Raw genomic sequence first — 22,756 nt, 5'->3', positions numbered from 1 at the left:
TGTTGTTGTTGTTGTTGTTGTTGTTGTTGTTGTTGTTGTTGTTTTTACCTGCACCAAACTTTTTAAGGATTGCCTATGGCAGACAGCACAATTCTAACCCTTGATCTAAATTACTCGGTGAGGCGACCATTACTTCTGCGAGAAATCAAGATGTTCAATTGAATGGCTAACGTAATTACGATAATTACCTTTTTAATTCATTACTTTACGCCCCATATTTCAATCTGCGAATTATAGCCGCTGAGTTCGCACGGTGTATCCACCTGGAACGAATTTTCTGGACAGCACCAGTTCCGAGATATTAATTGATGGTACTGCTACAACACCGATTAAACATGTATCAGATATCATGAACACCCCATGCACAGATTTGTAATTTCATGTTTACTACCGGACGTTTTCCACAGCAAATGAAAACTGCGCGCGTTACAGTAGCCCACAAAGGAGGAGACAGAGATGACGTCAACATTTATTGGCGAATATCTGTTCTTTTCACGTTTGCTAAGGTTGCTGACGTGATCATTAATCGTCTCTACAAGTACAATGCTCAGAATAACGCTATTTCAAAACAGCAGTCCGGTTTTTAAACATAATATGGCAACTGAATCTGCCTTGCTAGAAATTAAAGACAAACTGGCCACAAATATTGAAACTAAACTATAATAACCGTCGGTTTATTCCACGACCTAAAAGAAACATTCAATTTGCTTAACCATGGTGTGTTGGTAAAAAAGATAGAATATTACAGAATACGCCGTGTTGCTTCAAACCTGTTTAAGAGTTACCTCAGTAACAGGCATCAAACTAATATTGTGAAAGGCCATTCATCGCAACTGGGACATATCTCAGTCGGTGTACACCAAGACTCAGTATTGGTACCAATCTGGTTCATTTTATACGCTAACGATATACTTAACATAAGCCGTGCTGGTTACAAGGTTACTTACGCTGACGACACTCGGGTTCTTTTTTTTTTAACTGGGACTGCCTTGTATAACTTGCAGGACATTGCAAATAGTTGCCTTTTCCAACTATCACTCTGGTTAAGCTTGGTTAAAATAGAATTGCACGCTACAGGAACTACTATATATATATATATATATATATATATATATATATATATATATATATATATATGCACTCTAAGACGACGCGACCGAAAGCATTGGGTCTTATCGTGTCATCGTTGCGATGATTTAGCACCGCACAGTGCTCGTCTTTGCCTTGTCCTGATATTATTCGGGCTGCCGACGCTTAAATCGTGACGTCCCACGCAAGTCCCAGCGCTGGCTGGACTGACCCGTCCGTGTTTATACATTCGCGCTACAAACGGGTCGGGCTGCGTCAACATACCCAATGGAGTCGAGCTGGATCAGCCCGACTCGGCACTCGTTCAGCCCGACAGGCTGGCGTTTAGATAAGCTCAACAGGACAATTCCAGCCCAACAAACCGAGTCAACGCGCTTCTGTCGGGTTCATGTGAACGTTCAGGCCGCCCGTCACTCCAGTGTGGCGCCGCGCAGGATAGGACATCCCGGAAAAGGGCAAGTACCCCCAATATGACCAATTGCAAATACGGTTCCAGGAATCATGAAGAAAAACCAATAGTTATCGGAGATGGTTCCAGTTATGGCGAAGGCGAGCATAAGATGCATCAGAAGGGAGCAATGAGGCGGTGTGCACGGAGATCTGTTCGCTCTTTGCTGCGTGATCCTCCCAGCATAGGAATGACTGTGCTCTCAAAACATCTATCTATCTATCTATCTATCTATCTATCTATCTATCTATCTATCTATCTATCTATCTATCTATCTATCTATCTATCTATCTATCTATCTATCTATCTATCTATCTATCTATCTATCTATCTATCTATATATCTATCGATCTATCTATCTATCTATCTATCTCATTCACCTCTCCATCATGTGTGACGTGCGCATAGCTTTTATCTACTTTCCCAGAGAAAGCTTGTCAGAGTAACCATCCTGAGGCCGATATCGTTGCCTTCATTTGCGTGCTAAGAGTCGTTCTCTCTCTCTCTCTCTCTCTCTCTCTCTCTCTCTCTCTCTCTCTCTCTCTCTCTCTCTCTCTCTATCTATCTATCTATCTATCTATCTATCTATCTATCTATCTATCTCTATCTCTCTCTCTCTCGATCTATCTATCTATCTATCTATCTATCTATCCATCTATCTCATTCACCTCTCCATCATGTGTGACGTGCGCATAGCTTTTATCGACTTTCCCAGAGAAAGCTTCTCAGAGTAACCATCCTGAGGCCGATATCGTTGCCTTCATTTGCGTGCTAAGAGTCGTTTATCTCTCTCTCTCTATCTATCTATCTATCCCTCTATCTATCTATCTATCTATATATCTATCTATCTCATTCACCTCTCCATCATGTGTGACGTGCGCATAGCTTTTATCGGCTTTCCCAGAGAAAGCTTGTCAGAGTGACCATCCTGAGGCCGATATCGTTGCCTTCATTTGCGTGCTAAGAGTCGTCTCTCTCTCTCTCTCTCTCTCTCTCTCTCTCTCTCTCTCTCTATCTATCTATCTATCTATCTATCTATCTATCTATCTATCTCTATCTATCTATCTATCTATCTATCTATCTATCTATGATGTATGTTCCTGGTCCACTCCATAGCATGATACAAAAGATCAGCGATATCTTCATCGTAATTTATTAAGCACATTCCGACAACCATAAGCGTGTTTTCTTTTTCGGTTTTTAGTTCATTTTCTGACAATCGCGCAAGGAAGATGTGTGAAACGGTGTCGTTTTGTGACTCTGCGGCAAACCCTGGTTATGCCGCTCTCATGAGCGGGTCCGTGCCATTGTTGCCAAGGCAACAACGATGACGACAGCATTAGCAGACCAGTGGACTGGCACCACCGCAACACGTGCTGAACAGCCGCGTCGTGTAGTTGCAAGAAGATGACAAAGACGAAGGCGGCCCGTCATGTCACAGCAGCCGCAGCACAACATTTCGCCACAGGGAGACGAATCAGGTGACTTCAGAGCCTCAAACGGCTGTCTCGGGGAGCTTCCCGCGCGCGCGCTTTCACGCAGGAAAAACGCGCATATGCTGCTGCTGCGACGGTAGCGATTGTCTGCAGTTCCCTCGCCTGCGAGACTCCAGGGGTAATCTCAAGCCAGAGGTGTTACAGGTATAGCACACGTTAGCAGCTAGAGAACTTGCACGTGACGTCGTAGCTGAGTGCCGGTCTCACCGCGCTGCGTGCGACAAACGTGTTGATACAAGTGTGGTTCCTCCCCGTGACAACAGCGCTTGAGCACATGACAGCTACAGTTACGTTGATGCAAGCAGTCTACGGTGTATATGTAGTTTCGTTTAATACGAGAATATCTGATTTTTTTTTTTTACGATAAGACAGGAGCATGGACGCACACAATGCAAACACTTGTGGGCGTAGCCCCTCGTCGCTCACTTGGTCGGCTTCTATTACATCATGCAGCAGGATCTCTTAGAACTCGGAGTCCTGGTTAACTAGACTGCAGCTATATTGCAGGCTGCAGAATGTCTGAGCGCAGTATAACACATTTTCGTACATGTGATCGATGGCTTCAAGCGGAAATCGCAAAGCAGTGCGTGTGATTTGCCGCGGTTTCATTACATTAGCTTATCTCAAGTACGTGGTACACGCTCCTTGAGCGAAGGCAAGGCAAGGCAGGCTGCTAGGTGTTCGTCGCATTACTTTCTGCTTAAAGCTCTTACGAGGTACGATATGCTGTGTCGGAAATTCAATATGAAACATATACAGAGCATTCAGAAATAATTTTTAGGAAACGTTGTAACGCAACTCTATGGAAACATCTATAAGCTACACATGCGCGCAGCTGCACAATCTTGTCACGCAGACTTAATTTACAGGTATAAATCTCACAAGGGTGCCGTAATAACGATTATTCCTTCTTTCTTTTTTTCTTTCTTTCACTGGGTGTAATAAGAGTATTGCCTCAAGGCGCAATAGCTGAGCATCTTGTTTAACAAATGAAGCATCCTTGATATTTTACCTTTTACACGTGTTTTGAAGCCCTTATCCTTCATACAGTCCGTTCTTCTGTACGTTACATGAAGTTAAACTTGTTTCTTTTGGCAAGTTACCACTTACTCAACGTATGCGCTTTCTGAATACCTTATAGTGTAAATGCATATCAAAAAGCGTTATTGTGTCTTCTATATACACACTCAATGCGAAAAGAATCGACCTGGACACTTCGCCGCCAGAAAATTCCACTGTGTATAGCACTCACTCATTCGCTGCGACCAAATTCGTGTGCCCCAATCGACTACGGCAACATCCATGGCAGAATTCATCGGAGAATAAGTCTCTAGAGTAAGGTCCAGATGGCTCTATATAGAAATCCACTAGAAGCGCAGTAACAGGCCAATAGATTTATCACATAGAGGAAATATTAATGCTAAAAACCACAGTATGCATGAATAAACAGATTCGAACCAATAGATTAGAAAACACAGGCCCACTGTATAATCGCGCTGCAGTGTCCTAAGAACTGGGAGCGTTGAACTCTCCCAATGAAAGCTAGAACTTTAAAAGTCACAGAATATGTTAGGCAAAATAACACAACAACGCCTTCCTGCTCGTGCGCGTTGCATGAAATCGACCCGCTCGAAATGCGACATTGAGTGGCAGTAAAAATCATGTCGAACTAAATGTCTGCCAAAGCGTTTGCCTCCTTCCCTGAGAGACAAGATTCCTGTAAGCGCCGCCCCCGAGGTGATCACGTGACCCCTCACATCGGCTGATGGAGTGTGGGATTCATAACGACAGCCAGTGTGTTTCACTCAAGACAGTCTGCAATTGTTAAGCGATAACATTCGAAGCGAAATCGTAATGTTTTGGTGGTCAAAATTTATTGCAATGGCGGACATGAGAAGTGATGTGGCAAGCACATCCCTCTAATTAACGCTTACATAAGTATGGCGTGCATTAAATAAAAATAAATTCTGGTGTTTTACGTGCCAAAATCACGATACGACTGAGGCACTCCGTACCTGCATCTAAGTACATAATGAATTTGAACAATGGAAGCCGCTCAATGCTAAGGTGCTGCAGCACGTGCTTTAAATTTATTATTTCAAAAATGTATTGGTGAAATGTACCTTGTAATGCTTACTGAAGATTATCACGCCATCTGTGTACTCGCCATTGATGCCTTGTTCGGATGTCTCGTTCAATTTCTTCTCGAATCTGCGATATTTAATAATTCGAGACAGCGGTCGCTAATGTCCCCTGTCACGTTTGCATGCAGCTTCCAACGCTCTGCATGACGCAGCTTTCGTTGTTCAACTAATCTGCAGTATTTGCGAAAATATTTCTTTGAAAATTGCGTAACACGAGAAATAACTGTAGTCAACGATACTCTTCGTCGGCGTATGTCATTTTGACCCACATTTATAAATGCAATCGAGTCACCAGAACTAAAAAGAAAGTATTCTTCCTTTCTTTCTTTCTTTCTTTCTTTCTCTTCCTTTTTTTTTTTTTTTTGGTACTGAGCACTAGCACGATAGTGTATAGGCCTCGCTGACAAGGAAACCTATGCTAAACAATAATCCGCATTTATTAAAACCTTCAACATGAGGATTTCTTGGTGGGTAGGAAATACTTTCTTGCGCATGTCTTGCCGACGATGCTTTGCTCAGATATTACCAGCGCTCCCAATAAGTTTCTGCTTACACATACTGTAAACTATTAAGCAATTGAAATAACCCTTCAACTTATTTTAATTCAACGATTTATTTTATGCGATGAAAAGTAATACTGACAACTGAAATGTAGAACTGGTAAAAGTTGGTTCCTCTCAGGGTTAAGAACATGGTAAGAACTGCATACTGATACTTAAGAGGAAGCTTTAGCTCGGGCCCAACTCAGTGATGTTCCGTGCAGGGAATTTTCCCTTCTTCGGGGAATTTTCGGCCGCAATTTTAGACAAAAGGGAAAAAGGTAATCTTTGCGATATTGCAAGGAATTTCAACATTGATGAAGTAAATATTAGAATCATGTCTTTGAGTAAGCCATCACTTTGATAAACGACACCTCAACTTTTTAAGTGCAAGGGGCAAACTTGCAGTCGGTCGGCTACAAGTTCTAATAGCCTTTCTTTTTCAAAAGCTGGTGTGATGTTTCGGTACAAAACGCGAGCTGCAGTTCGTTGCGTCAATATTCGATGACGTGACCTACTCAGAATCGAGCCACCTGTGTTAACTGATGCTTTATAGCTCTATCTACGTGAAATATATGTCGGGAACCGACATTAGAAAGTGCCAAATTAGAAATTGAGTTCCCGTATTGCTGTACATACAGGCATATATATATATATATATATATATATATATAGTATGCAGGGAGATTTGCAGGGAGACTTTTGGATTAATGCAGGAAAAATTTTCGCAAATAGGGAATTTTTGTGCATAGGAATGGGAATTCTGCTGCAACGTGTGGAACATCACTGGCCCAACTCCGACGCGGCCTATTCAATTACATTTAAAAGGCAGAAACGCTTTTCTGAGATAACCCCTGGACCGATTTTAATGAAATTTGTTGCATTTGAGAGAAAAATTAAATTCTAGTGACTGTTTGAAGCGGAATTTCGATTTAGGGCCTGAATTTTGTTATAAGAATTTTAAAGAATTCCCAAGTTAAACAAAAAAATAGACGTACGAAGTTCATAAATTAATAGCTCTGCATCAAGGAGAGGTATCGCGGTTCTGTAAACGGCATCCATTAGATCATTCAAAGCGGGCAAATTTGGCATGTCAATTTATATCATACGTGAATTTGTTATGTTGTGTACAAGGATTCTGCAAAAGCTGCATTTCCATATTAATAAAAATTTTTTTAGATTCACGAATAACATACCAATTTTGTCCGCTTTAGGTGTACTGTTAGATGCAATTCGCAGAATTGTGATATCATTTTTCTTTGCTGAGTTACGGAGTTGTAAATTTGATAGCTTCGTTTTCTGAAAATTTGCGATTCTTGCCAATTTTTAGTAAAAATTGACGACCTAAATAAAAGATTCGAAACCAACAGTCACTAGAATTTAAGTTTTTTCTTTTAAATGCAACGAACCTCGTCAAGTTTGGTGCATGCAGTGCTTGTTGAGAAAAACGATTTTTTTTCATACATGTATTTAAATAGGAGCAGCCGAGCTAAAGCTTCCTCTTAAGCGCAACTAGCCAAATTAGCTTAATTAACCATCTAAGTCCAGACTCCAAAGGCTTTAGGGCACTTGTACACCCCTATCAAGATACATATATTACTAACAAAAAGACAATGACATGGGCTTACCCCGCTATTTCACACATTATTCATTAAGTCCTTTACTATTTCAACTAAAAGCCGCGTTGTAGCCTTGTTTATAAATATTCCTTTATCAAAACAAAACGCCGATTGTTCGCCAAGGCAAACTGAGCCAGAAATTCCGCCGCCGTAGTGTGCTCCGTGTACAATATATAGTTCGACTAATGCGATGCCAGTGACGCCTGCCGAAGAACTTATGAACCAACACTTCTTGCTCGTTCCCTTAGAGATCATATCGGCACCGGTACAATTTCGGAGGCCACGTTTTCTTGAACGCCTCTGAGATCCAAAATTCATCTGCGCGCTCTAAATATGGCGACTTTGACGTTAGCTTTATCGCGTGAAGGACACAAAAGCATGATTTTGCAGACTAGCTTTGCTTACTCTGATGGAGCTAGCCGTATGAGGATAGTCGCGTGTTCTAGGAGTGGGCAACGCGTGACGGCCCTCCCTGAAACGCTGCTTTCTGCATCTGCCGACAGGCGGCGACACAAGCTTATGCTTGCATTAATGCTTGCTCCATCGTGGCAGCATGTGTGTGTGTGTGTGTGTGTGTGTGTGTGTGTGTGTGTGTGTGTGTGTGTGTGTGTGTGTGTGTGTGTGTGTGTGTGTGTGTGTGTGTGTGTGTGTGTGTGTGTGTGTGTGTGTGTGTGTGTGTGTGTGTGTACTGGCTTCTCACAAATCCACGCCCTAGCGATGGCGCCCTCTGGAATAACAAATGGTGCAGATCCCAAAGGCTATGCTTTTTTCTCGCTGCTTGCAGCGAAAGCGATTCGAGAACCGAAAACGCGTCATAGGATAAATGGATAAACGTTATGAGCGTCCTCTTTGGAACGGGGCGGTGGGTTGCGCCACCAAGCTCTTGCTACTATGCTGCCTAATATCCTACCTAGGTTAACCAATGAAAAAAGAAAAAAAAACACTATGAACTACCGCGTCCAAACTTTCTGATCCCCTATTGCGAATTGTGCTTTTGTACGTCTCCGTCTTTTGTCATAGCCTTCAGGTTTTGGACGCCACCTATTGAGCGTACGGCATTCTACAAGTCTACGCCGACACAGCACAGCGAATTAAACATGCAAGAAGGAAGCGGAGCTAAAGCCGCATTTAATCGGTTGCAAGTGTCGCCTTTTTACATCCGTCCATATTATGTAAACGTGCAAGGAAATCCGAGAGTGAGAAACGCGGCATGGTGCGGCAGGCATTCAACTAACGAAGCATTTACAAATGTTTATGACTTCAGCACATAATTATTAGAAGTCGGAAAACTACATACTCCGCAAAGCCCCGCAACGTCCCTCGCGGACGAGGATATCTGCAAGGATAAGTATAAATGCGGCCTCTTAAAAAGAAGTGATCACAGCTCTTGGAGGCCATTTACGAACACGACCTCCGAGATTGACCAGCGCGCAAAGAATGACGTACGGAATCTCTGAGTACAAGTTCATGCAGAAAATTGCGTAGAACATATTTATTCTGTCGGAACGCCCGACGTTCAGCTGACTGCATCCGACCAGAAAAAATGAATAGTTTGTGCAAGTTTGGAGAACTACCGTAGCTATGCATAGTTAGTACGTACACGCGCACACGCATAGTACGTGTGCGCAGTGGGTTCTCCGTGGGAGTCAAATTAGCGGGAACTGCCGCACCGTTCACAAAACGCTCCATTTCATTCTCAATATTTTATAAAGTTAGTAAGAACCAGCTATTGTGTACATTTACAAAGAGCCTGCAGCGCCTATATATGATATGCTCCGGCCTTGCCTTTATGTCCTGAGTTTAACTCGAGATGGCAGAGTGCAGTGGTAGAGTGATTTTCCGGGGAAATTATTTTATCATTTGATCCATGGTCGTCCGTATTCGGCATGCATGTGTCCAACATGCAGTGATCGGGAATACAGCAATGAAAGTACATGTGCAGCGACAGACTATATCTAGCGCCAAGCTGCTCATAGTGTTAATTATGGCACTAACGGCAGCAAGGATAAGTGAGAGGAGGCGCGCTGATGCGTACTCTCTGGATGTAATGTCGCAAGGGTTGCACGTACGGTCGCAAGCATGCATGTGTATTCTTTCCTCGTTCATCTACGCGCTCAACTCCTCATGCATGTTGTCTGCTAAACCGAAGTGCAAGTATCACTGAAATAATCGTTACCACAATGTTTGGTGAGAAAACAAATTAATTTGTTGTTATCCAGGTGACATATAAATTCAATTAGGTCGATGTCATAATTGTAAGGCGGGTGATACATAACTTCAGTCAAGTGGCTTTCTTGACAACAACCAACTTAATTATTTTAGCTAAACTGTAGTCTGATGCATCATTGCCGAATGTATTATTAGCCACAAAATGCCGTAGACACAGCGCGATTGACGAAACGTCCGCAAAAGCTTTATCGAGGTTTCATCGTAACACGTGAGTACGCGTTTATTTGTAAACACCGCGCGTCGCCCTTCAACAACAAAAAAAGAAATAAAGACAAAGAAAACGCCTTACTTACGGCAATTTCCAGCTATTATTTATTTTGTTTCGTTAATAACTTTCCAGGTATTTAGCAACGGCAGCGTGTAATTTTTTACATGCACGAAACCAGACAAAATTATACGCATCATAGATAAGAATTCAACTTAAGCCTCTGTCATAACTCACTCTGGTAATGTACCGTAAAAGTAACGCGGGCTAAAACGCTTGTATTTAAATATTGGAATCGTCTCTAATAAAACAGTCGCTTACTGCTCCAAGCAGACGAAATTCAGAATTTGTAGGACGGAAGCGCGGTTGCTAGGTGCGTGTGACGTCATCACGGAATTTATCCGACTTGTTTCGAAACTTCTCCGAGAACAGCCGACGAATCCCGAACACGAGCCGAGGGTGACGTTTAGGTCAATGCCTGTGCGCTGCGCGTACGGATTTACGTTACCGCCGGAGTACCGCTGGTTAGCGAAGAGAAACCCGGCGCCGTGCTACGGAGTCGAGTGGAGACCAGCGAACATGGTCACCCGGAGGCCCGAACTGGGACGAGGTCGGCCTCGAGTGACTGTGTAGGGCAGGCGGTGCGGTATCGACAGCTGAATGCTAGGCCTAAACAGAACTGCCGTCTGCCGAAGAACCGTGATGTAGAAGTCACAAGGAACTTTGATCTTCCCAAGCGTACGTTATAATGAGTGGACGGCCGAGGACGACTTCCTTTGCTGAAGGGAACAAGCAGCCTCAACAGCCGAATTTTCTCGCTGGAGTGAAAATAACCAGTAAGTACATCTCGTAAGCCTAACGCTCCTCGTAACATGGCGCAGCGCGGAGGGGCCGGTGACTCGCGATCAAAGAAAAAATAAAAAAAAAAGCAGGGCGGGGGGCAGCGTGGCACAGCGCGTCGTCCTCTCTGTCTCTCTCTTGCATGCCCATGGGGATCGGGCATTGCGCCACGTTAGATTCGGATCTGGATCTGGCTACCAATATCATAAACGAGCTCGACCTGGTGCCCGGTAAGTGGTGGTGTCGCGGGCGCGGCGGCATCAGCCCCGGTTCGTGCGAAACTCCAGTGTCTGTGCCTCGGCGCAGGCAAGGACGGCGCCAAGGTGACCACGGTGCTGGCCACCCCGGGCCAGGGGCCGGACCGGCCGCAGGAGGTGTCTTACTGCGATACCAAGGTGATCGGCAATGGCTCCTTTGGGGTGGTGTACCAGGCGCGGCTGCTCGACTCGGGCCAGCTGGTGGCCATTAAGAAGGTGCTGCAGGACAAGCGCTTCAAGAACCGCGAGCTGCAGATCATGCGCCGCTTGGACCACTGTAACATAGTGAAGCTCAAGTACTTCTTCTACTCGAGCGGCGACAAGAAAGACGAGGTGTACCTGAACCTGGTGCTCGAGTACATCCCCGAGACTGTGTACCGGGTGGCGCGCCACTACAGCAAGTCCAAGCAGACCATCCCGATCTCCTTCATCAAGGTGAGCCCATTGCGCTGCTGTGTGTGCTACTTGCAGGCCTGCTAATGAGTACTCGTCTCCTTGCACAGCTCTACATGTACCAGCTGTTTAGAAGTCTGGCATACATCCACTCTCTGGGCATTTGCCATCGGGACATCAAACCACAGAACCTGCTGCTCGACCCCGAGACGGGAGTCCTCAAGCTGTGCGACTTTGGCAGGTGAGCCGCGTTATTGTGGTAGAAGCAGACAGTGCAGAAAGTGACACAGATAACGGAGACCCCGATAACTCTGCAGAAACTTGTCGCATCAGTGAAACACATACATACAGGAAGCAACATATTGGCAACCAAGGGACGCGTTAAAGAAACAGACCTGATGATTATGAAAAGTTTCACAGGAACCTTGTAGGGGCCCTGAAACACTTCAACATAGCAAGAAAGTGTTGACGACCAGTCGTAGAGGCTGCTATGAGCATGTGAGCAAAGCATTACGGCACTGCATGCAGCTGGGAATTTGCAATCCCATGTCAGAAATATTGAAAGATCACTTGTTCTCATTTCCGCATTGTCATGCAACGTCGTCTCAAGCAGCTGGATGCACCAATGCTGTTGGCTGATTTCGTGATTTTCGAGAGCATTCTCAATAATACAGAAGTGCCAATTTTGAGTTAAATAAGTGAAACATATGTATGTCCGTGATATCAAAAAGAAAAAAATTGTTTCATCTTTGCGCTGCTGGTTTGCACCCGACAATTGTACGTACCTGTTTATACTGCACATGGCCTCTGATATAGCAGCAGTGTGCTGCATAGTGTAGTTTAGCATAGCATGCTGCATGCCTAGCTGCAACGAGCCCTTTTGCCACCATGATACTCAATTTTTGGCTGGGGCTCAGCCCTCTTGTGTTCTCCACTGTGTAGCTTCCAGCATGCAAACGTAAAACGAAAAAGGAGAGAAAGCCAGGTATTGGGTGCAATAACTCTCCTTATGGATGAATTGAAAAATTTTTGCAGCATGATATTCGTGAGACAAGATCCTTTAATAGTCAAGCCATTCTATGATTAGTTAAAAAACTGTTCCATGCCCACTTTAAGACTGTGCAGAAATCTAAGATAGCACCATTTTGAATAGATAGGTCACACCATGCTTAAAGTACATGTGTGGATTTTGTAGGTGCGATGACATGTGTAACCCTTCCCACTTTTCCGCTATCCTCATAACAGTAAACTTTTCATTTACTGAAGGTTCCATCAGTGGTGATGTGTGGGTGTATGGCCTGTAAGGCACCTCTGGGCATTGATTTATAACCTGTGAAAAAGGAAGACTATCAAATTTAGTGTTTGACAAAAGCTCGGTGCCGCCTTCCACAGTTGCTTTTCCACCTGCTAAAGCCTTCATTTACCATAAGCCTTGCGGCAGCTGAGCATAACAGACAGAAGCATGGTGCCAGAATTTTCCCCCTTTTTTTTTTTTTTCAGGTGTTGCAGCATAATTATTATTTTGTGTTGCGAGCACAGGCAGGTGGTATGGAATATCATCTAACTTCATGAATGTTAATGCGATGGGCTCTAAACGTTTTAGATTTTGGTGGCGATAAATACCATGTTCAAATCCCTCTCAAGATGGATGAACATGCACTCCAGGACACACATGACCAAGTGGACCACCGTGTTCCAGTTGCAAGCTAACATTTCTTGCATGACATGATGCCAAGAAATTGACATGTCAGTCTCGAGAACTCACATGAGCGATATGTGAACAGCACCAAGTTACAGGAGCTCAATTTTCACATTCATTTTCACTACTTCACCTGACCCGCAAACCTTCCTTCCGCACACTTTCTTATTAAAACATGCAGAGTACAATATTCACAGTTAGGTTATATCCTTCTTAGACCTGTAAGAGCTCAGTAAAGTAATTGCCCTTTATGTCATTTATTCTTGCCAACTGGTATGTTACTGACGTAAGACCCACTTTGTGTTGAAATATTGCAGTTTTCCATCAGCATCTCCATGTACAGGGTCAGCCACTCTCAGTATGAACACGGTGCAGTGTAGCTGTGCTGCTCAGAGTGCCAGCACACACAGCACGGCCTCGCAGAGAAGCTAAGCGGCGCAGGCGCACAGGGGTTTGGAGGCAGGTCTCCGTGTCATCTGCTAAAGCGCAGCACCGTGCTTTAGCAGATAACACAAAGACCTGCCTCCAAGCTTCGATGCACGGCTGCACTGTGTGCACTAGCGCTCTGCAGAGCAGGGCCATGTTCGTACTAAGAGTGGACGACCCTGTACATTTCAAAAGTAACAATCTCCTTGTATTCGTCATGCTGAAAACAGCTTTCCTTTGCCTAACCACAAAGATGAAGGCATAGCGTCGTGTTGTGGATTGGCATTTAATGCTTCACAGGGGGATTTTCATTGCCGGTGGCGATGAAACAGGCTAGATCAAATTAGTGCCAATTTCTTTATAAGCTGACGGCAAGAATGTAACTGAACCATTTTCATTCAGTCCTGCAGGCATCTGACTTCGAAGATTTTACGTAAATTTATTAAATTTTTAAAGGATTGAAGGCAATCTGTAGTATAATGTACGAGGGGTCTCAGCACGATATGGGCTTTGTGTTCCATCTATACCTTCCAGTGGCAAGTGGGGTCAGGGATAACATGTTTATTTTGACCACTTATCCATGGTTTCCGATCAGTGTATCTAGAGATTCTATATCTTGTATGAGGTCCTATTGTTCTCGTCCTTCCTGGCAGGGCTTTTAGTGAGTGAGAGCGTCGTGAAAGTTGCTATGTAATACACTCCATGGTTCAAGAGAAATGTTCTCTATGTTCAACAGAGCCATGCTTGATTGAGCATGGTTTCTATTGAGCTGGCTCAATAGACATGTCTGTTAGCACTGCTTAGTTGTGAGAGGGGGCCAGGAGGATATATAAGGAGGTAGGCTGCCTTCCTTTCATCTCCATTTAGAGCTGCCCGTGCTGAGCAAGAGGTTAGAACAACGCATATCTTTCCCTGTCTGTCACACCCGTACTTTCCATACCACGACCACCAGCACTTATAGGATACAAAACTGCTGCTTTCATTATCTCACCTGACACGCGTTAGCTTAGTGGAACAGCTTTACAGCTGATGTTGCAGCCATGGCTTATCCTTGGCTTGGTATGCTTCTTGCTATCCACACGTTTTTTTGCTGCTTATGTCAGAAAGGTGTTAAGTTAATCTAGGTTGTAAGCTTGCCATACTAGAGTATCAGACAATTCACTTTAGCTGAGAGCAAGCGCTTTGTGTGTCTGAAAATAATGTATGAGAATAACGGCAACAATTTCTCAATTTTGTGCACAGCTATGTCGAGGTAACATGTGCATGACACATTGAACACATCTCTGCAACTATACCCATGCATACAAATTGGCCATAGTGTGATGCATGGGTAGTAAGTAAATGCTTATATTGCTGGCTGTGATAGCGGTAAAGTAAAATATTCTTTAGCTTCTGCGCTTCTGTGTTGATGAACGCGTCGTGAATGGTTGGGTGGCTTTTTCGTACATGTCGTGGCACTGCTGCATCGCTTCTTGATTGATTGGGTTCCGATAATGGAACGTTTAATGAATTTACAAGTGCAAATGACCAGTCCGAGCTCACATATGTGTACCGCCTCCACAAAAATGACAGCAGGTCATAATTATCTTCCAGTCCATATAAACATGTTCCGAAATATGTTCTCGTAAATAAAAAAATTTGAGTTTAGCCTCTTACTGCGTGAATTTGTTTTGCCAAAAGAAGAAAAAGCAACATTGATTTGCACTTAGACATGCTTGTACCGGCTTATGAAAAACTGAATAGCATCTTAGTGTAAACATTCGTTATTTCTAGTGTAAACGTTCGTTATTTCTCGTTAATGTTCGAACCTTCTCAAATATTATAACATGATGTAAAACACTGAGGTAGTGACTGTAATTTGTGCACCTATAAACCCTTCAGTCACGGCAGAAACGTTTGTGGGCGTGCCTTATTTTCACCATTTCTGTGCAGTGGTTGTAAGGAATAGACAACGAACATTAAGCTTTGAGTAAATTGAACATTATGCTTTCCTAATGTACACCCATTTCACTTCTGAATGAAATATATCACTAGAGATGACCACTTCGGTGAAGGCACTACCATGTCTCACGGGATGTTTGAAATGGGACATTTCGGTAATAATTGCGAGATCTTTTTTCTCCTTGTTGTAATGCTTGTACCCGATACTTAACCTGTGCATGTAATTTGAGCAGGTGAGTCAATATCTTTATAATCAAGAAGCACAGCATGACTGACTGTATAGCAAATATTTATTTACTGTGTAATTATGATGGGTCACTATAAAAATGCATAGTCATTCTCCCACCTTCACTATGTTCCTGCAGTCTCCAGCACCTTGGCATAAAAATTTATGGACAGTCGGTTATAATTTGTGATTGAAGTTGTTAAAGCTAACTATGACAAAACTTCACTCTGGTTAAATAGTTTGAATGAGTAGTACTTACTATTGAAGCAGTCTTGGCAAAGTTGAAGAGTTGGCAATTGTCTGATTTTCTTATTGGAAAGGTATAAATAGCACATAAGCAAACAATGCGTGCACTTAGTGGTTAGCATATATGACAAATGTCCTAGCATGTCTCCTCCAAGATCTTGGCACATAGCTGGCGCCACATAATTTCGGAGGTCGTGCCCAGGGGCCTGCGCATTCTACGTTGTGTCACTTCCAGCTAACGATAATGGCATCAGTTTGTCATCTTAGTCTTCTCTCTCTCTCTTTCTTTTAAAAAGCTTTGGTATCGATAATAGCTAGCTTTTCATGAGGCATCCACTCGTATTTCAAATGCAAAATTTAGTACAGAAGCTTCGCTATGTCTACACTATCTGAAATTAGGCTTCTTAGGCAGTCTAAGATTTCATTGCAGTTTGCCTCTAAAGGGCCTCTAAATAGTTTGCCTCTAAAAAGAATAAGTTGAGCTGTATTGGTCCATTGCCCTTCTGGAATACCAAAGAAGCCACCCTTACCATAAGAGGTGGCTTCATATGCTAGAAAAAATGCTAGAACAGAAAGCTGGTGGTGACGCCATCTTGAAGTTCTCGTACCATCTCACTACGACATCATGGATAAGGACACCATTTGCTTGGGCCTAGCTAATCTTTTATTGCTTAAGATGGACTACATTAGATTTTAAAAGAGCCAAGGACTGGACTTGTAAATGTTCAAGGACTTTTACTGATTTGCAGTAGTTTAAGTATGGGAAAATATGTGGAAATCTGTGATGTCCCACTGGCTAACCAGGACTCTTAGTTATTAGTGCGTAAAATAAAAAAAAAATGAACTTTGACCTTCATTTTCTCTTTAGTAATCAACCTATTAACAAAATTAATGCAAATCAGAGTTTCAAAATAATACTATATGAGCGTAAATTGATTTAGTGTTTATCTTTAGTGTCCCTTTTTATGTATGCAGCGGTGTGAATTTGAGGAGTGTTGACCATATTGAAAAAGTTTGCGTGCATTGCTTTCTATGTGAGAGATGACGAGCCGACATGCTTTTGCTGGACAACTACATATGACGTCTGAATGCAGTTTTCTTTTGATTATGCATAGCATTTCAGTTCAGAAACTCAAAGCTATTATGTAGACATCAAGCTGGAGTATTAATATCTAGCATTAATCAGGCCGAATGAAGGTCCGTCCGATGGCAATTCCCAGCAGCACTAACTTTTTATTTGCACTTCTGGTTGCATCCATTGCATTGCTAAGAATAAAAAATTTGTGCAGAAGGCAAAAGTAGTTATTTTTGGCATTGTCATTGCATTTCTACGGAGTGGCTGAAGCCGAAAGGTAGATGGTAGAAAGCATAGTCATTGGCATAAATATGGCAGCATCTGTGTGGTAAAGCTGAAGGGTGGCCGCATACACCCCCCCCACCCCCCCCCCCCAAGAAAAACTGCTTTATAATCTTTTTTTTTCATATTTTTGTTGTTCCCATATTTAATGATTTTGTTAAGAATAGCATCAAATAAATTTGTGGCTTTGTTCATTGCTATGATACGTGACCAGGTCATTCTTCACTAAATTTTTTTATAGAAGACTCCTTGCAGTGCATTTGCGTAAGAAGTGGGTCTACTGCATGTATGAAATTATGTTAACATAGTTTTCAAATTGAGGAAGAAAGTTGTCTTTGAAGAAATTGTGATGAGCAGGTGATAGCTGCAACTTGATGAGAAAAGGCATTCCGGTCTTTACATGCTCGGCCAAAAAACATGGCTGAAATTGTGTTTGTGTGCAGGCGTGGTCGTGGCTACCTGAAAAGTATGACCTGTGAATTTGATCAGCATGATTGAGGGACAACATAACATATGTCGGTGATTAAGAGGCAAATAGAAGTAGCGATACCATTCAGATTTGGGGCTTCAACTTAGGCCATGGTCATGCTGTTGTCACTGCTGCAGTAACGACTCTCTCTCTCTCTCTTTCGTTTAGCGCCAAGCTGCTAATCAAGGGAGAGCCCAATGTGTCGTACATCTGCTCACGCTACTACCGGGCCCCGGAGCTGATCTTTGGTGCCACGGACTACACGACCATGATTGACGTGTGGTCGGCGGGTTGCGTGCTTGCCGAGCTGCTGCTGGGCCAGCCCATCTTCCCCGGCGACAGCGGTGTGGACCAGCTGGTGGAGATCATCAAGGTGCTGGGCACGCCCTCCAAGGAGCAGATCCGTGAGATGAATCGCAACTACACGGAATTCAAGTTCCCCCAGATCAAGGCACACCCGTGGCACAAGGTGTTCCGGGCACGGACACCCCCCGAGGCCATTGACCTGGTGGCCCGACTCCTCGAGTACACACCCAGCGCACGCATTGGCCCCCTGCAGGCCTGCGCGCACACCTTCTTCGACGAGCTGCGGGAACCAGGCACCAGGCTGCCCAATGGCCGCGAGCTGCCCCCCCTCTTTGACTTCACGCCCCACGGTGCGTCTGGTCCTGGTTGTTTGTGGATGCAATGCGATGAAGCACCTCTGGCGTAGTGTTGCTCAGTCTTCAGACCTTTCTTCTACTTCTAAGCTGCTTCTCTGTACTGCATGCATGCTCAACTAATGTCAGCAGTCATGGCTCAAATGAAGACTGGAAGTGCTTACTGTGCACCTGCTTTGGCTTACGCTTGGTTTAGTCAACGGAGCCATATCTGCATTTTTCATGATATCAGAAAAGCAGACTGTGCTTGTGCACACTGTTTGCCAAAATAACTACACCGTCATTATTTTGGCAGGCTGCCTAGCTTTACAGTTATGAAAGGGGTCTGTTATGTTGTGTCGCACTTCTTGACGTATTTGCGTGTACAAAGAAGGCTGTGAATAGCGACAAATCTCGTGTCATGTCACATCTGTGATGTTTCATTTGGTTTCACAGAGTTGCTTGAAAAACAGGAAGTGAACAGTCTCCACCTTATTGCTTTGGCAGGACAGTTCACAAAAGTTAATACCTTGACCCGAACCTCAGGAGTGAATAGAGTGGCACAGAGTAGTGTGTGTTTTCATACAAGGGCAGCATAGGGTTTTTTTGTCAATATGGTTGATTGTAGGCTGTGCTTATCAGGTGAATACTGGGCATGATTTATCTAGTTGCTCAACTTCTGTGATGAACATCAGAGGCCATAATTTTGTATCAATACTTTTTCATTTTTGTTCTTTTTACCTTTCATAATTGGTTCACATTGATGCCCCACCTCTGTTGTCACTGTGATCAATGACTTGGCAGAATAGATCAGGGCTGAATAGAATCTAAAGAACCCTTACAAGGTCACATCAAGGATTGATATTGCATATACTTTCAGAAGAGGGTATAGTGGTCCATGAAATTCAGTGCGTCATGCTGATGTACTATGCTGGAGGATGAGTTTGTGCTGTCTTGATGCATATAAGCAGTCTCTTGGAGCATGAAACAACCAGCCTTCCTCTCTCTCTTTAGCGAACTACGGTGTGCAATCGAGCTTCTCTGTTCATTCCAGCCAGTGACAAGTTCTTGTCTTAGCCTAACTAGCACTGTTTCTTTGAGAAACAGCACATTATTTTAGTGCTAATTGAAGGAAGATCTGTTCACAGCATCCCTGTGATGCTTAGAAGGCCAGGAAATCACTTTGCCAAAGAAAACAATGGTACGAGCGATGAGTTCGGCAATGCAATGCAGTGCACTATGTCCCAACAAGTGGAGGTGTGTGGTAGCTAAACAGTTCAACACCTTTTTTTCTGTGAGCATAAGAGTTAATGCTGAATTCAATGGGCAGTGTATGTGGTTAGCACGCTGCAGAGCAACTGTGCACATTGGGGGTTGTTTGGCCTACACTGAGCTGACATTTCAGCTACTTTGTTGCCACCAGATGTTTTTCATTGCCATGGCTACCTAATGGCCATCGCAACACTGGTGGAAGTTGCTACACGCTTGAGGCCCAATGCTGATATCACTGCACAGACATGTACCATATTTACTCGGTTCTCATGTGCATCCAATTTTCAAGGGCTTAGAAAAAAGAAATGATAAATGTGCACTTGAATGTGACATGCCTCCGATACATAAAAGAAAAGATACAGCATGCCCTCTAATTTTGTAATCGGAAGGAACAAGACGTACAGAATTTACCTTCACATATGGGAAGTTTAGCTTTTTTAATGAACTTTTGCACATCGTCATCTCCGTTTTCACTTCATTGGCCACAGGTACCAAGCACACAGGGGTGTGCTTGGTATCAAGTGATCACTTTCAGAGATACTGCTATCACTTTTGCAAGTCTCTGCATCGGACTTGTCGAATAAGTCCGACGGCATTCCTGGCACTGTGCGCAGATAGCGAGCTTGGCACAGTGCCGGAAACGTTGGGGCCGAAATCTCATGAAAGTGACAGTATCTCCAATTTATTGGCTGAAAGTACCGGACAAGATCTTAGTTGAGCAGCACAAAATGAGCCAGCAGCAACCTTCACTCGTGCTCTGTCGCCATGTTGTGATGGCGATGATGCTGTCTGATAGCTCTTATAGTGGGCTGTTGCCAAAGTCACATAGTTTTGGTTTTGTATCCTATTTTAACACGGAGGCAATTTTCAAACCCATCTTCCCTGAAAAAGAGGTTTGCATTAGATTTAGGTGAATACGGTATGTGCACCAAAAAGAAAAATTGGCCACGGCAACATACAGTTGCAATGGTGCTGATGCTCCTCTCTCCCTTGTGCGCAGAGCTCTCTCTGGAGCCACAGCTGAATGCCACGCTGATTCCAGCGCATCTGCGAGGTGGCGAGGCTGCTCCCGCAGCGGGGGCAGCAGGGTCGTCATCTGAGCCGGCCGAAGCATCCACCTCCAACAGTGGCCCCGTGTAAATAAAGTGTGTGTGTACATAGGCGTGTACATACCCTGCGGGAGGAGGGCCCCCCACACCCGCTATTTATTGTGTGGCATTAGAGTTTTAGACGTGTAGCGCCAGAAATAAACGTTTCCCATCTGCCTCCTCTGTCCCTTGACCCTTAACAACTTGCTCTCCTACACAGAGGTTGGAATGGGCAGCTTTCGTTTCGGGTAGCATGGCTGTTATGTAAAGTGCAGGGGTGTCAGTGGTAAGAGGAGAGGTTTGCTTGCTTCCGCAGAAATTGAATGACCATGACTGAAGGCACTGTGGCTTGTCTGGTGAACTGGCACTGTTGGTTCAGAAGTGCTGATAAGTGTTGGAGCTCAGCGGTGAACAGAAGGTGTGGTGGTTCCTCTGACCCCAGGAACGACTCTGAACAACCAATGAGAGATTCAGTGGGCACATATGGCTTGGAGCAGCTGCTTTATGGCTTTTTTTTTTTCTTCCCTGCATTTGTGCGCCGTTGCCACTGTTGTACTGTGAATGTGAAACTATGTGGCAGTCCAGCCATGTCGACGAGTGTGTAAAACTTTAGCACGTGTGATAACTCGGGCACTTTGCACACTGTGGATTAGCACGGAAGAGTGGCCTGCCCTGTCTCGGAACTTGCAAGCGCATCACCACAGCTTGCAGTGATCTGGTCAAGGAAACGTGTTTCACTTAATCTAGGGATCAGAGATCATTCCACATTCACGCTCTCTTTCAGTTTGTCCAACTTGCACGTGCAGGAGTGATTGCTGCGCTGTTTGAACTCCTTGTCTTCTAATCTAGTTCTTGTATCCGGCCACCTGGCAGAGGCTGTAGTCACCATAAGGGTATGTGTGTGTGTACGTGCGAACCGGAGCTAGGAACTTGTCAAGAAATCATTGTTAGTGGTCATTGGAGATTTCGCTAATAGAATTTGCACATGCCACTGTGCTGGGATTCCCACATCATGTGGCCTTTTGCTCTACATGTGTGGCAGAGTTGTGACAAAATTAGTTGAACAAGAGTGCACAGATTTCAATTCATTAGCTCTATATAGTTCAATATATCATACCTATTCATTACTGAGAGAAAAATTGTTTGCTGCAGTGGGAACCCCGTGCACTCTCCCATTTCTGTTAGTGACTGCCTGCTGTGCGTTTTTGTGTACTTACACTTTTGCCTACATCTTTTTCTATTCAAGCGAAGCACCCATTTTTTCATGAAGTCCTTAATGTGCCTGTTTGAACAGTGCGTTCACGTTTCAGGCGAAGAACCACATAACATTATATTGCACTCGGCAGGCGGTTACACAAGAAATTTCTTGAAGCAACTTTGCCAATTTTTCAATATTTACTACATAATGCCTTACTGGCAAAGCAAGTATGTGCAATTTGCGAGGCATTAATTGTGGACTCGTGTAGGCTTTGCCACGCTGACTTTGGAAGGATTGTCGCTTGAACTTAGCACCCTGTTGTAAATGTTTGTTTTTGTTCAGGTTTATTTAAATGTGTGTATTTATTAAAAAAACATTCGTTCTTTGAATGTTTGCTCCTGGCAACGAATGCATTTTTGTCTTTGTATCGGCAGCGGCAGATGCACATAGACCGTAGGGAATTTGATAACACAGCTGCTGCTGCTGATGGCATGACTTGCATGCAGTGTTTGCATGCACAGGAATAGATGGCTCAGTGGCGTTAAGGAAATTTGAGCGCAGCACTTGAAGTCCAAGAAAGTGAAAAGAACGGTCATTTACATTTCTCTGGGTATTTTGAGCACAGGGAGCTCCGTGCCATCCATAGCTTCGTGTAACTTATACAGACAGTTCTCGTTGGATGTGAAACAGGTGTACATTACCTCTCCGTTACCTGTGCGACATTGCTGCAGCCAAAGATTTTGCATAGTCTTCCGACTGCTTTCAGAAGTAGGCGAGTTTCCATACCAGCTCCTCCTCTGTCCTCAGTTCATCTAATCCAACAAATCACGCTTACTGCCTGTCATTTAGCGTTGGCTGATGATATTCAGCCTAAAATTCCATACTCTAATTCAAAACTTGAAAATATTTTTTTTTGTTTGTTGCTTGTGGATAACAC

General features: G+C 43.9%; 1 protein-coding gene across 2 annotated transcripts; it reads left to right on the top strand.

Moving 5' to 3' along the window:
- The first annotated feature begins 10,208 nt into the window (after nucleotides 1-10,208).
- On the top strand, nucleotides 10,209-22,224 carry LOC126531369 (glycogen synthase kinase-3 beta-like). 2 transcript variants are annotated; one of them, XM_050178871.3, is made up of 6 exons: nucleotides 10,209-10,605; nucleotides 10,786-10,839; nucleotides 10,916-11,301; nucleotides 11,370-11,500; nucleotides 17,792-18,279; nucleotides 20,534-22,224. In XM_050178871.3, the coding sequence occupies exons 1-6, from the start codon at nucleotides 10,518-10,520 to the stop codon at nucleotides 20,671-20,673; spliced, it is 1,287 nt and encodes a 428-aa protein (XP_050034828.1). In that variant the 5' UTR covers nucleotides 10,209-10,517; the 3' UTR covers nucleotides 20,674-22,224. The 2 variants fall into 2 exon arrangements, with proteins under 2 accessions (XP_050034828.1, XP_050034829.1); XM_050178872.3 differs by lacking the exon at nucleotides 10,786-10,839 and having other exon boundaries at nucleotides 10,210-10,605.
- Nucleotides 22,225-22,756: the final 532 nt, after the last annotated feature.

The sequence above is a fragment of the Dermacentor andersoni genome, chromosome 5 (assembly GCF_023375885.2).
Source record: "Dermacentor andersoni chromosome 5, qqDerAnde1_hic_scaffold, whole genome shotgun sequence".
In the NCBI taxonomy this organism is placed as follows: domain Eukaryota; kingdom Metazoa; phylum Arthropoda; class Arachnida; order Ixodida; family Ixodidae; genus Dermacentor; species Dermacentor andersoni.
The sequence above is the reverse complement of the archived record's forward strand: the minus strand, read 5'-3'. Positions and strand labels throughout refer to the sequence as shown.

Coding starts and splice junctions, on each gene's coding strand:
- LOC126531369 (XM_050178871.3), top strand. CDS start 10,518: ATGAGTGGACGGCCGAGGACGACTTCCTTTGCTGAAGGGAACAAGCAG. Junction 10,840..10,915: donor CGAGCTCGACCTGGTGCCCG/GTAAGTGGTGGT, acceptor GCCTCGGCGCAG/GCAAGGACGGCGCCAAGGTG. Junction 18,280..20,533: donor CTTTGACTTCACGCCCCACG/GTGCGTCTGGTC, acceptor CCTTGTGCGCAG/AGCTCTCTCTGGAGCCACAG.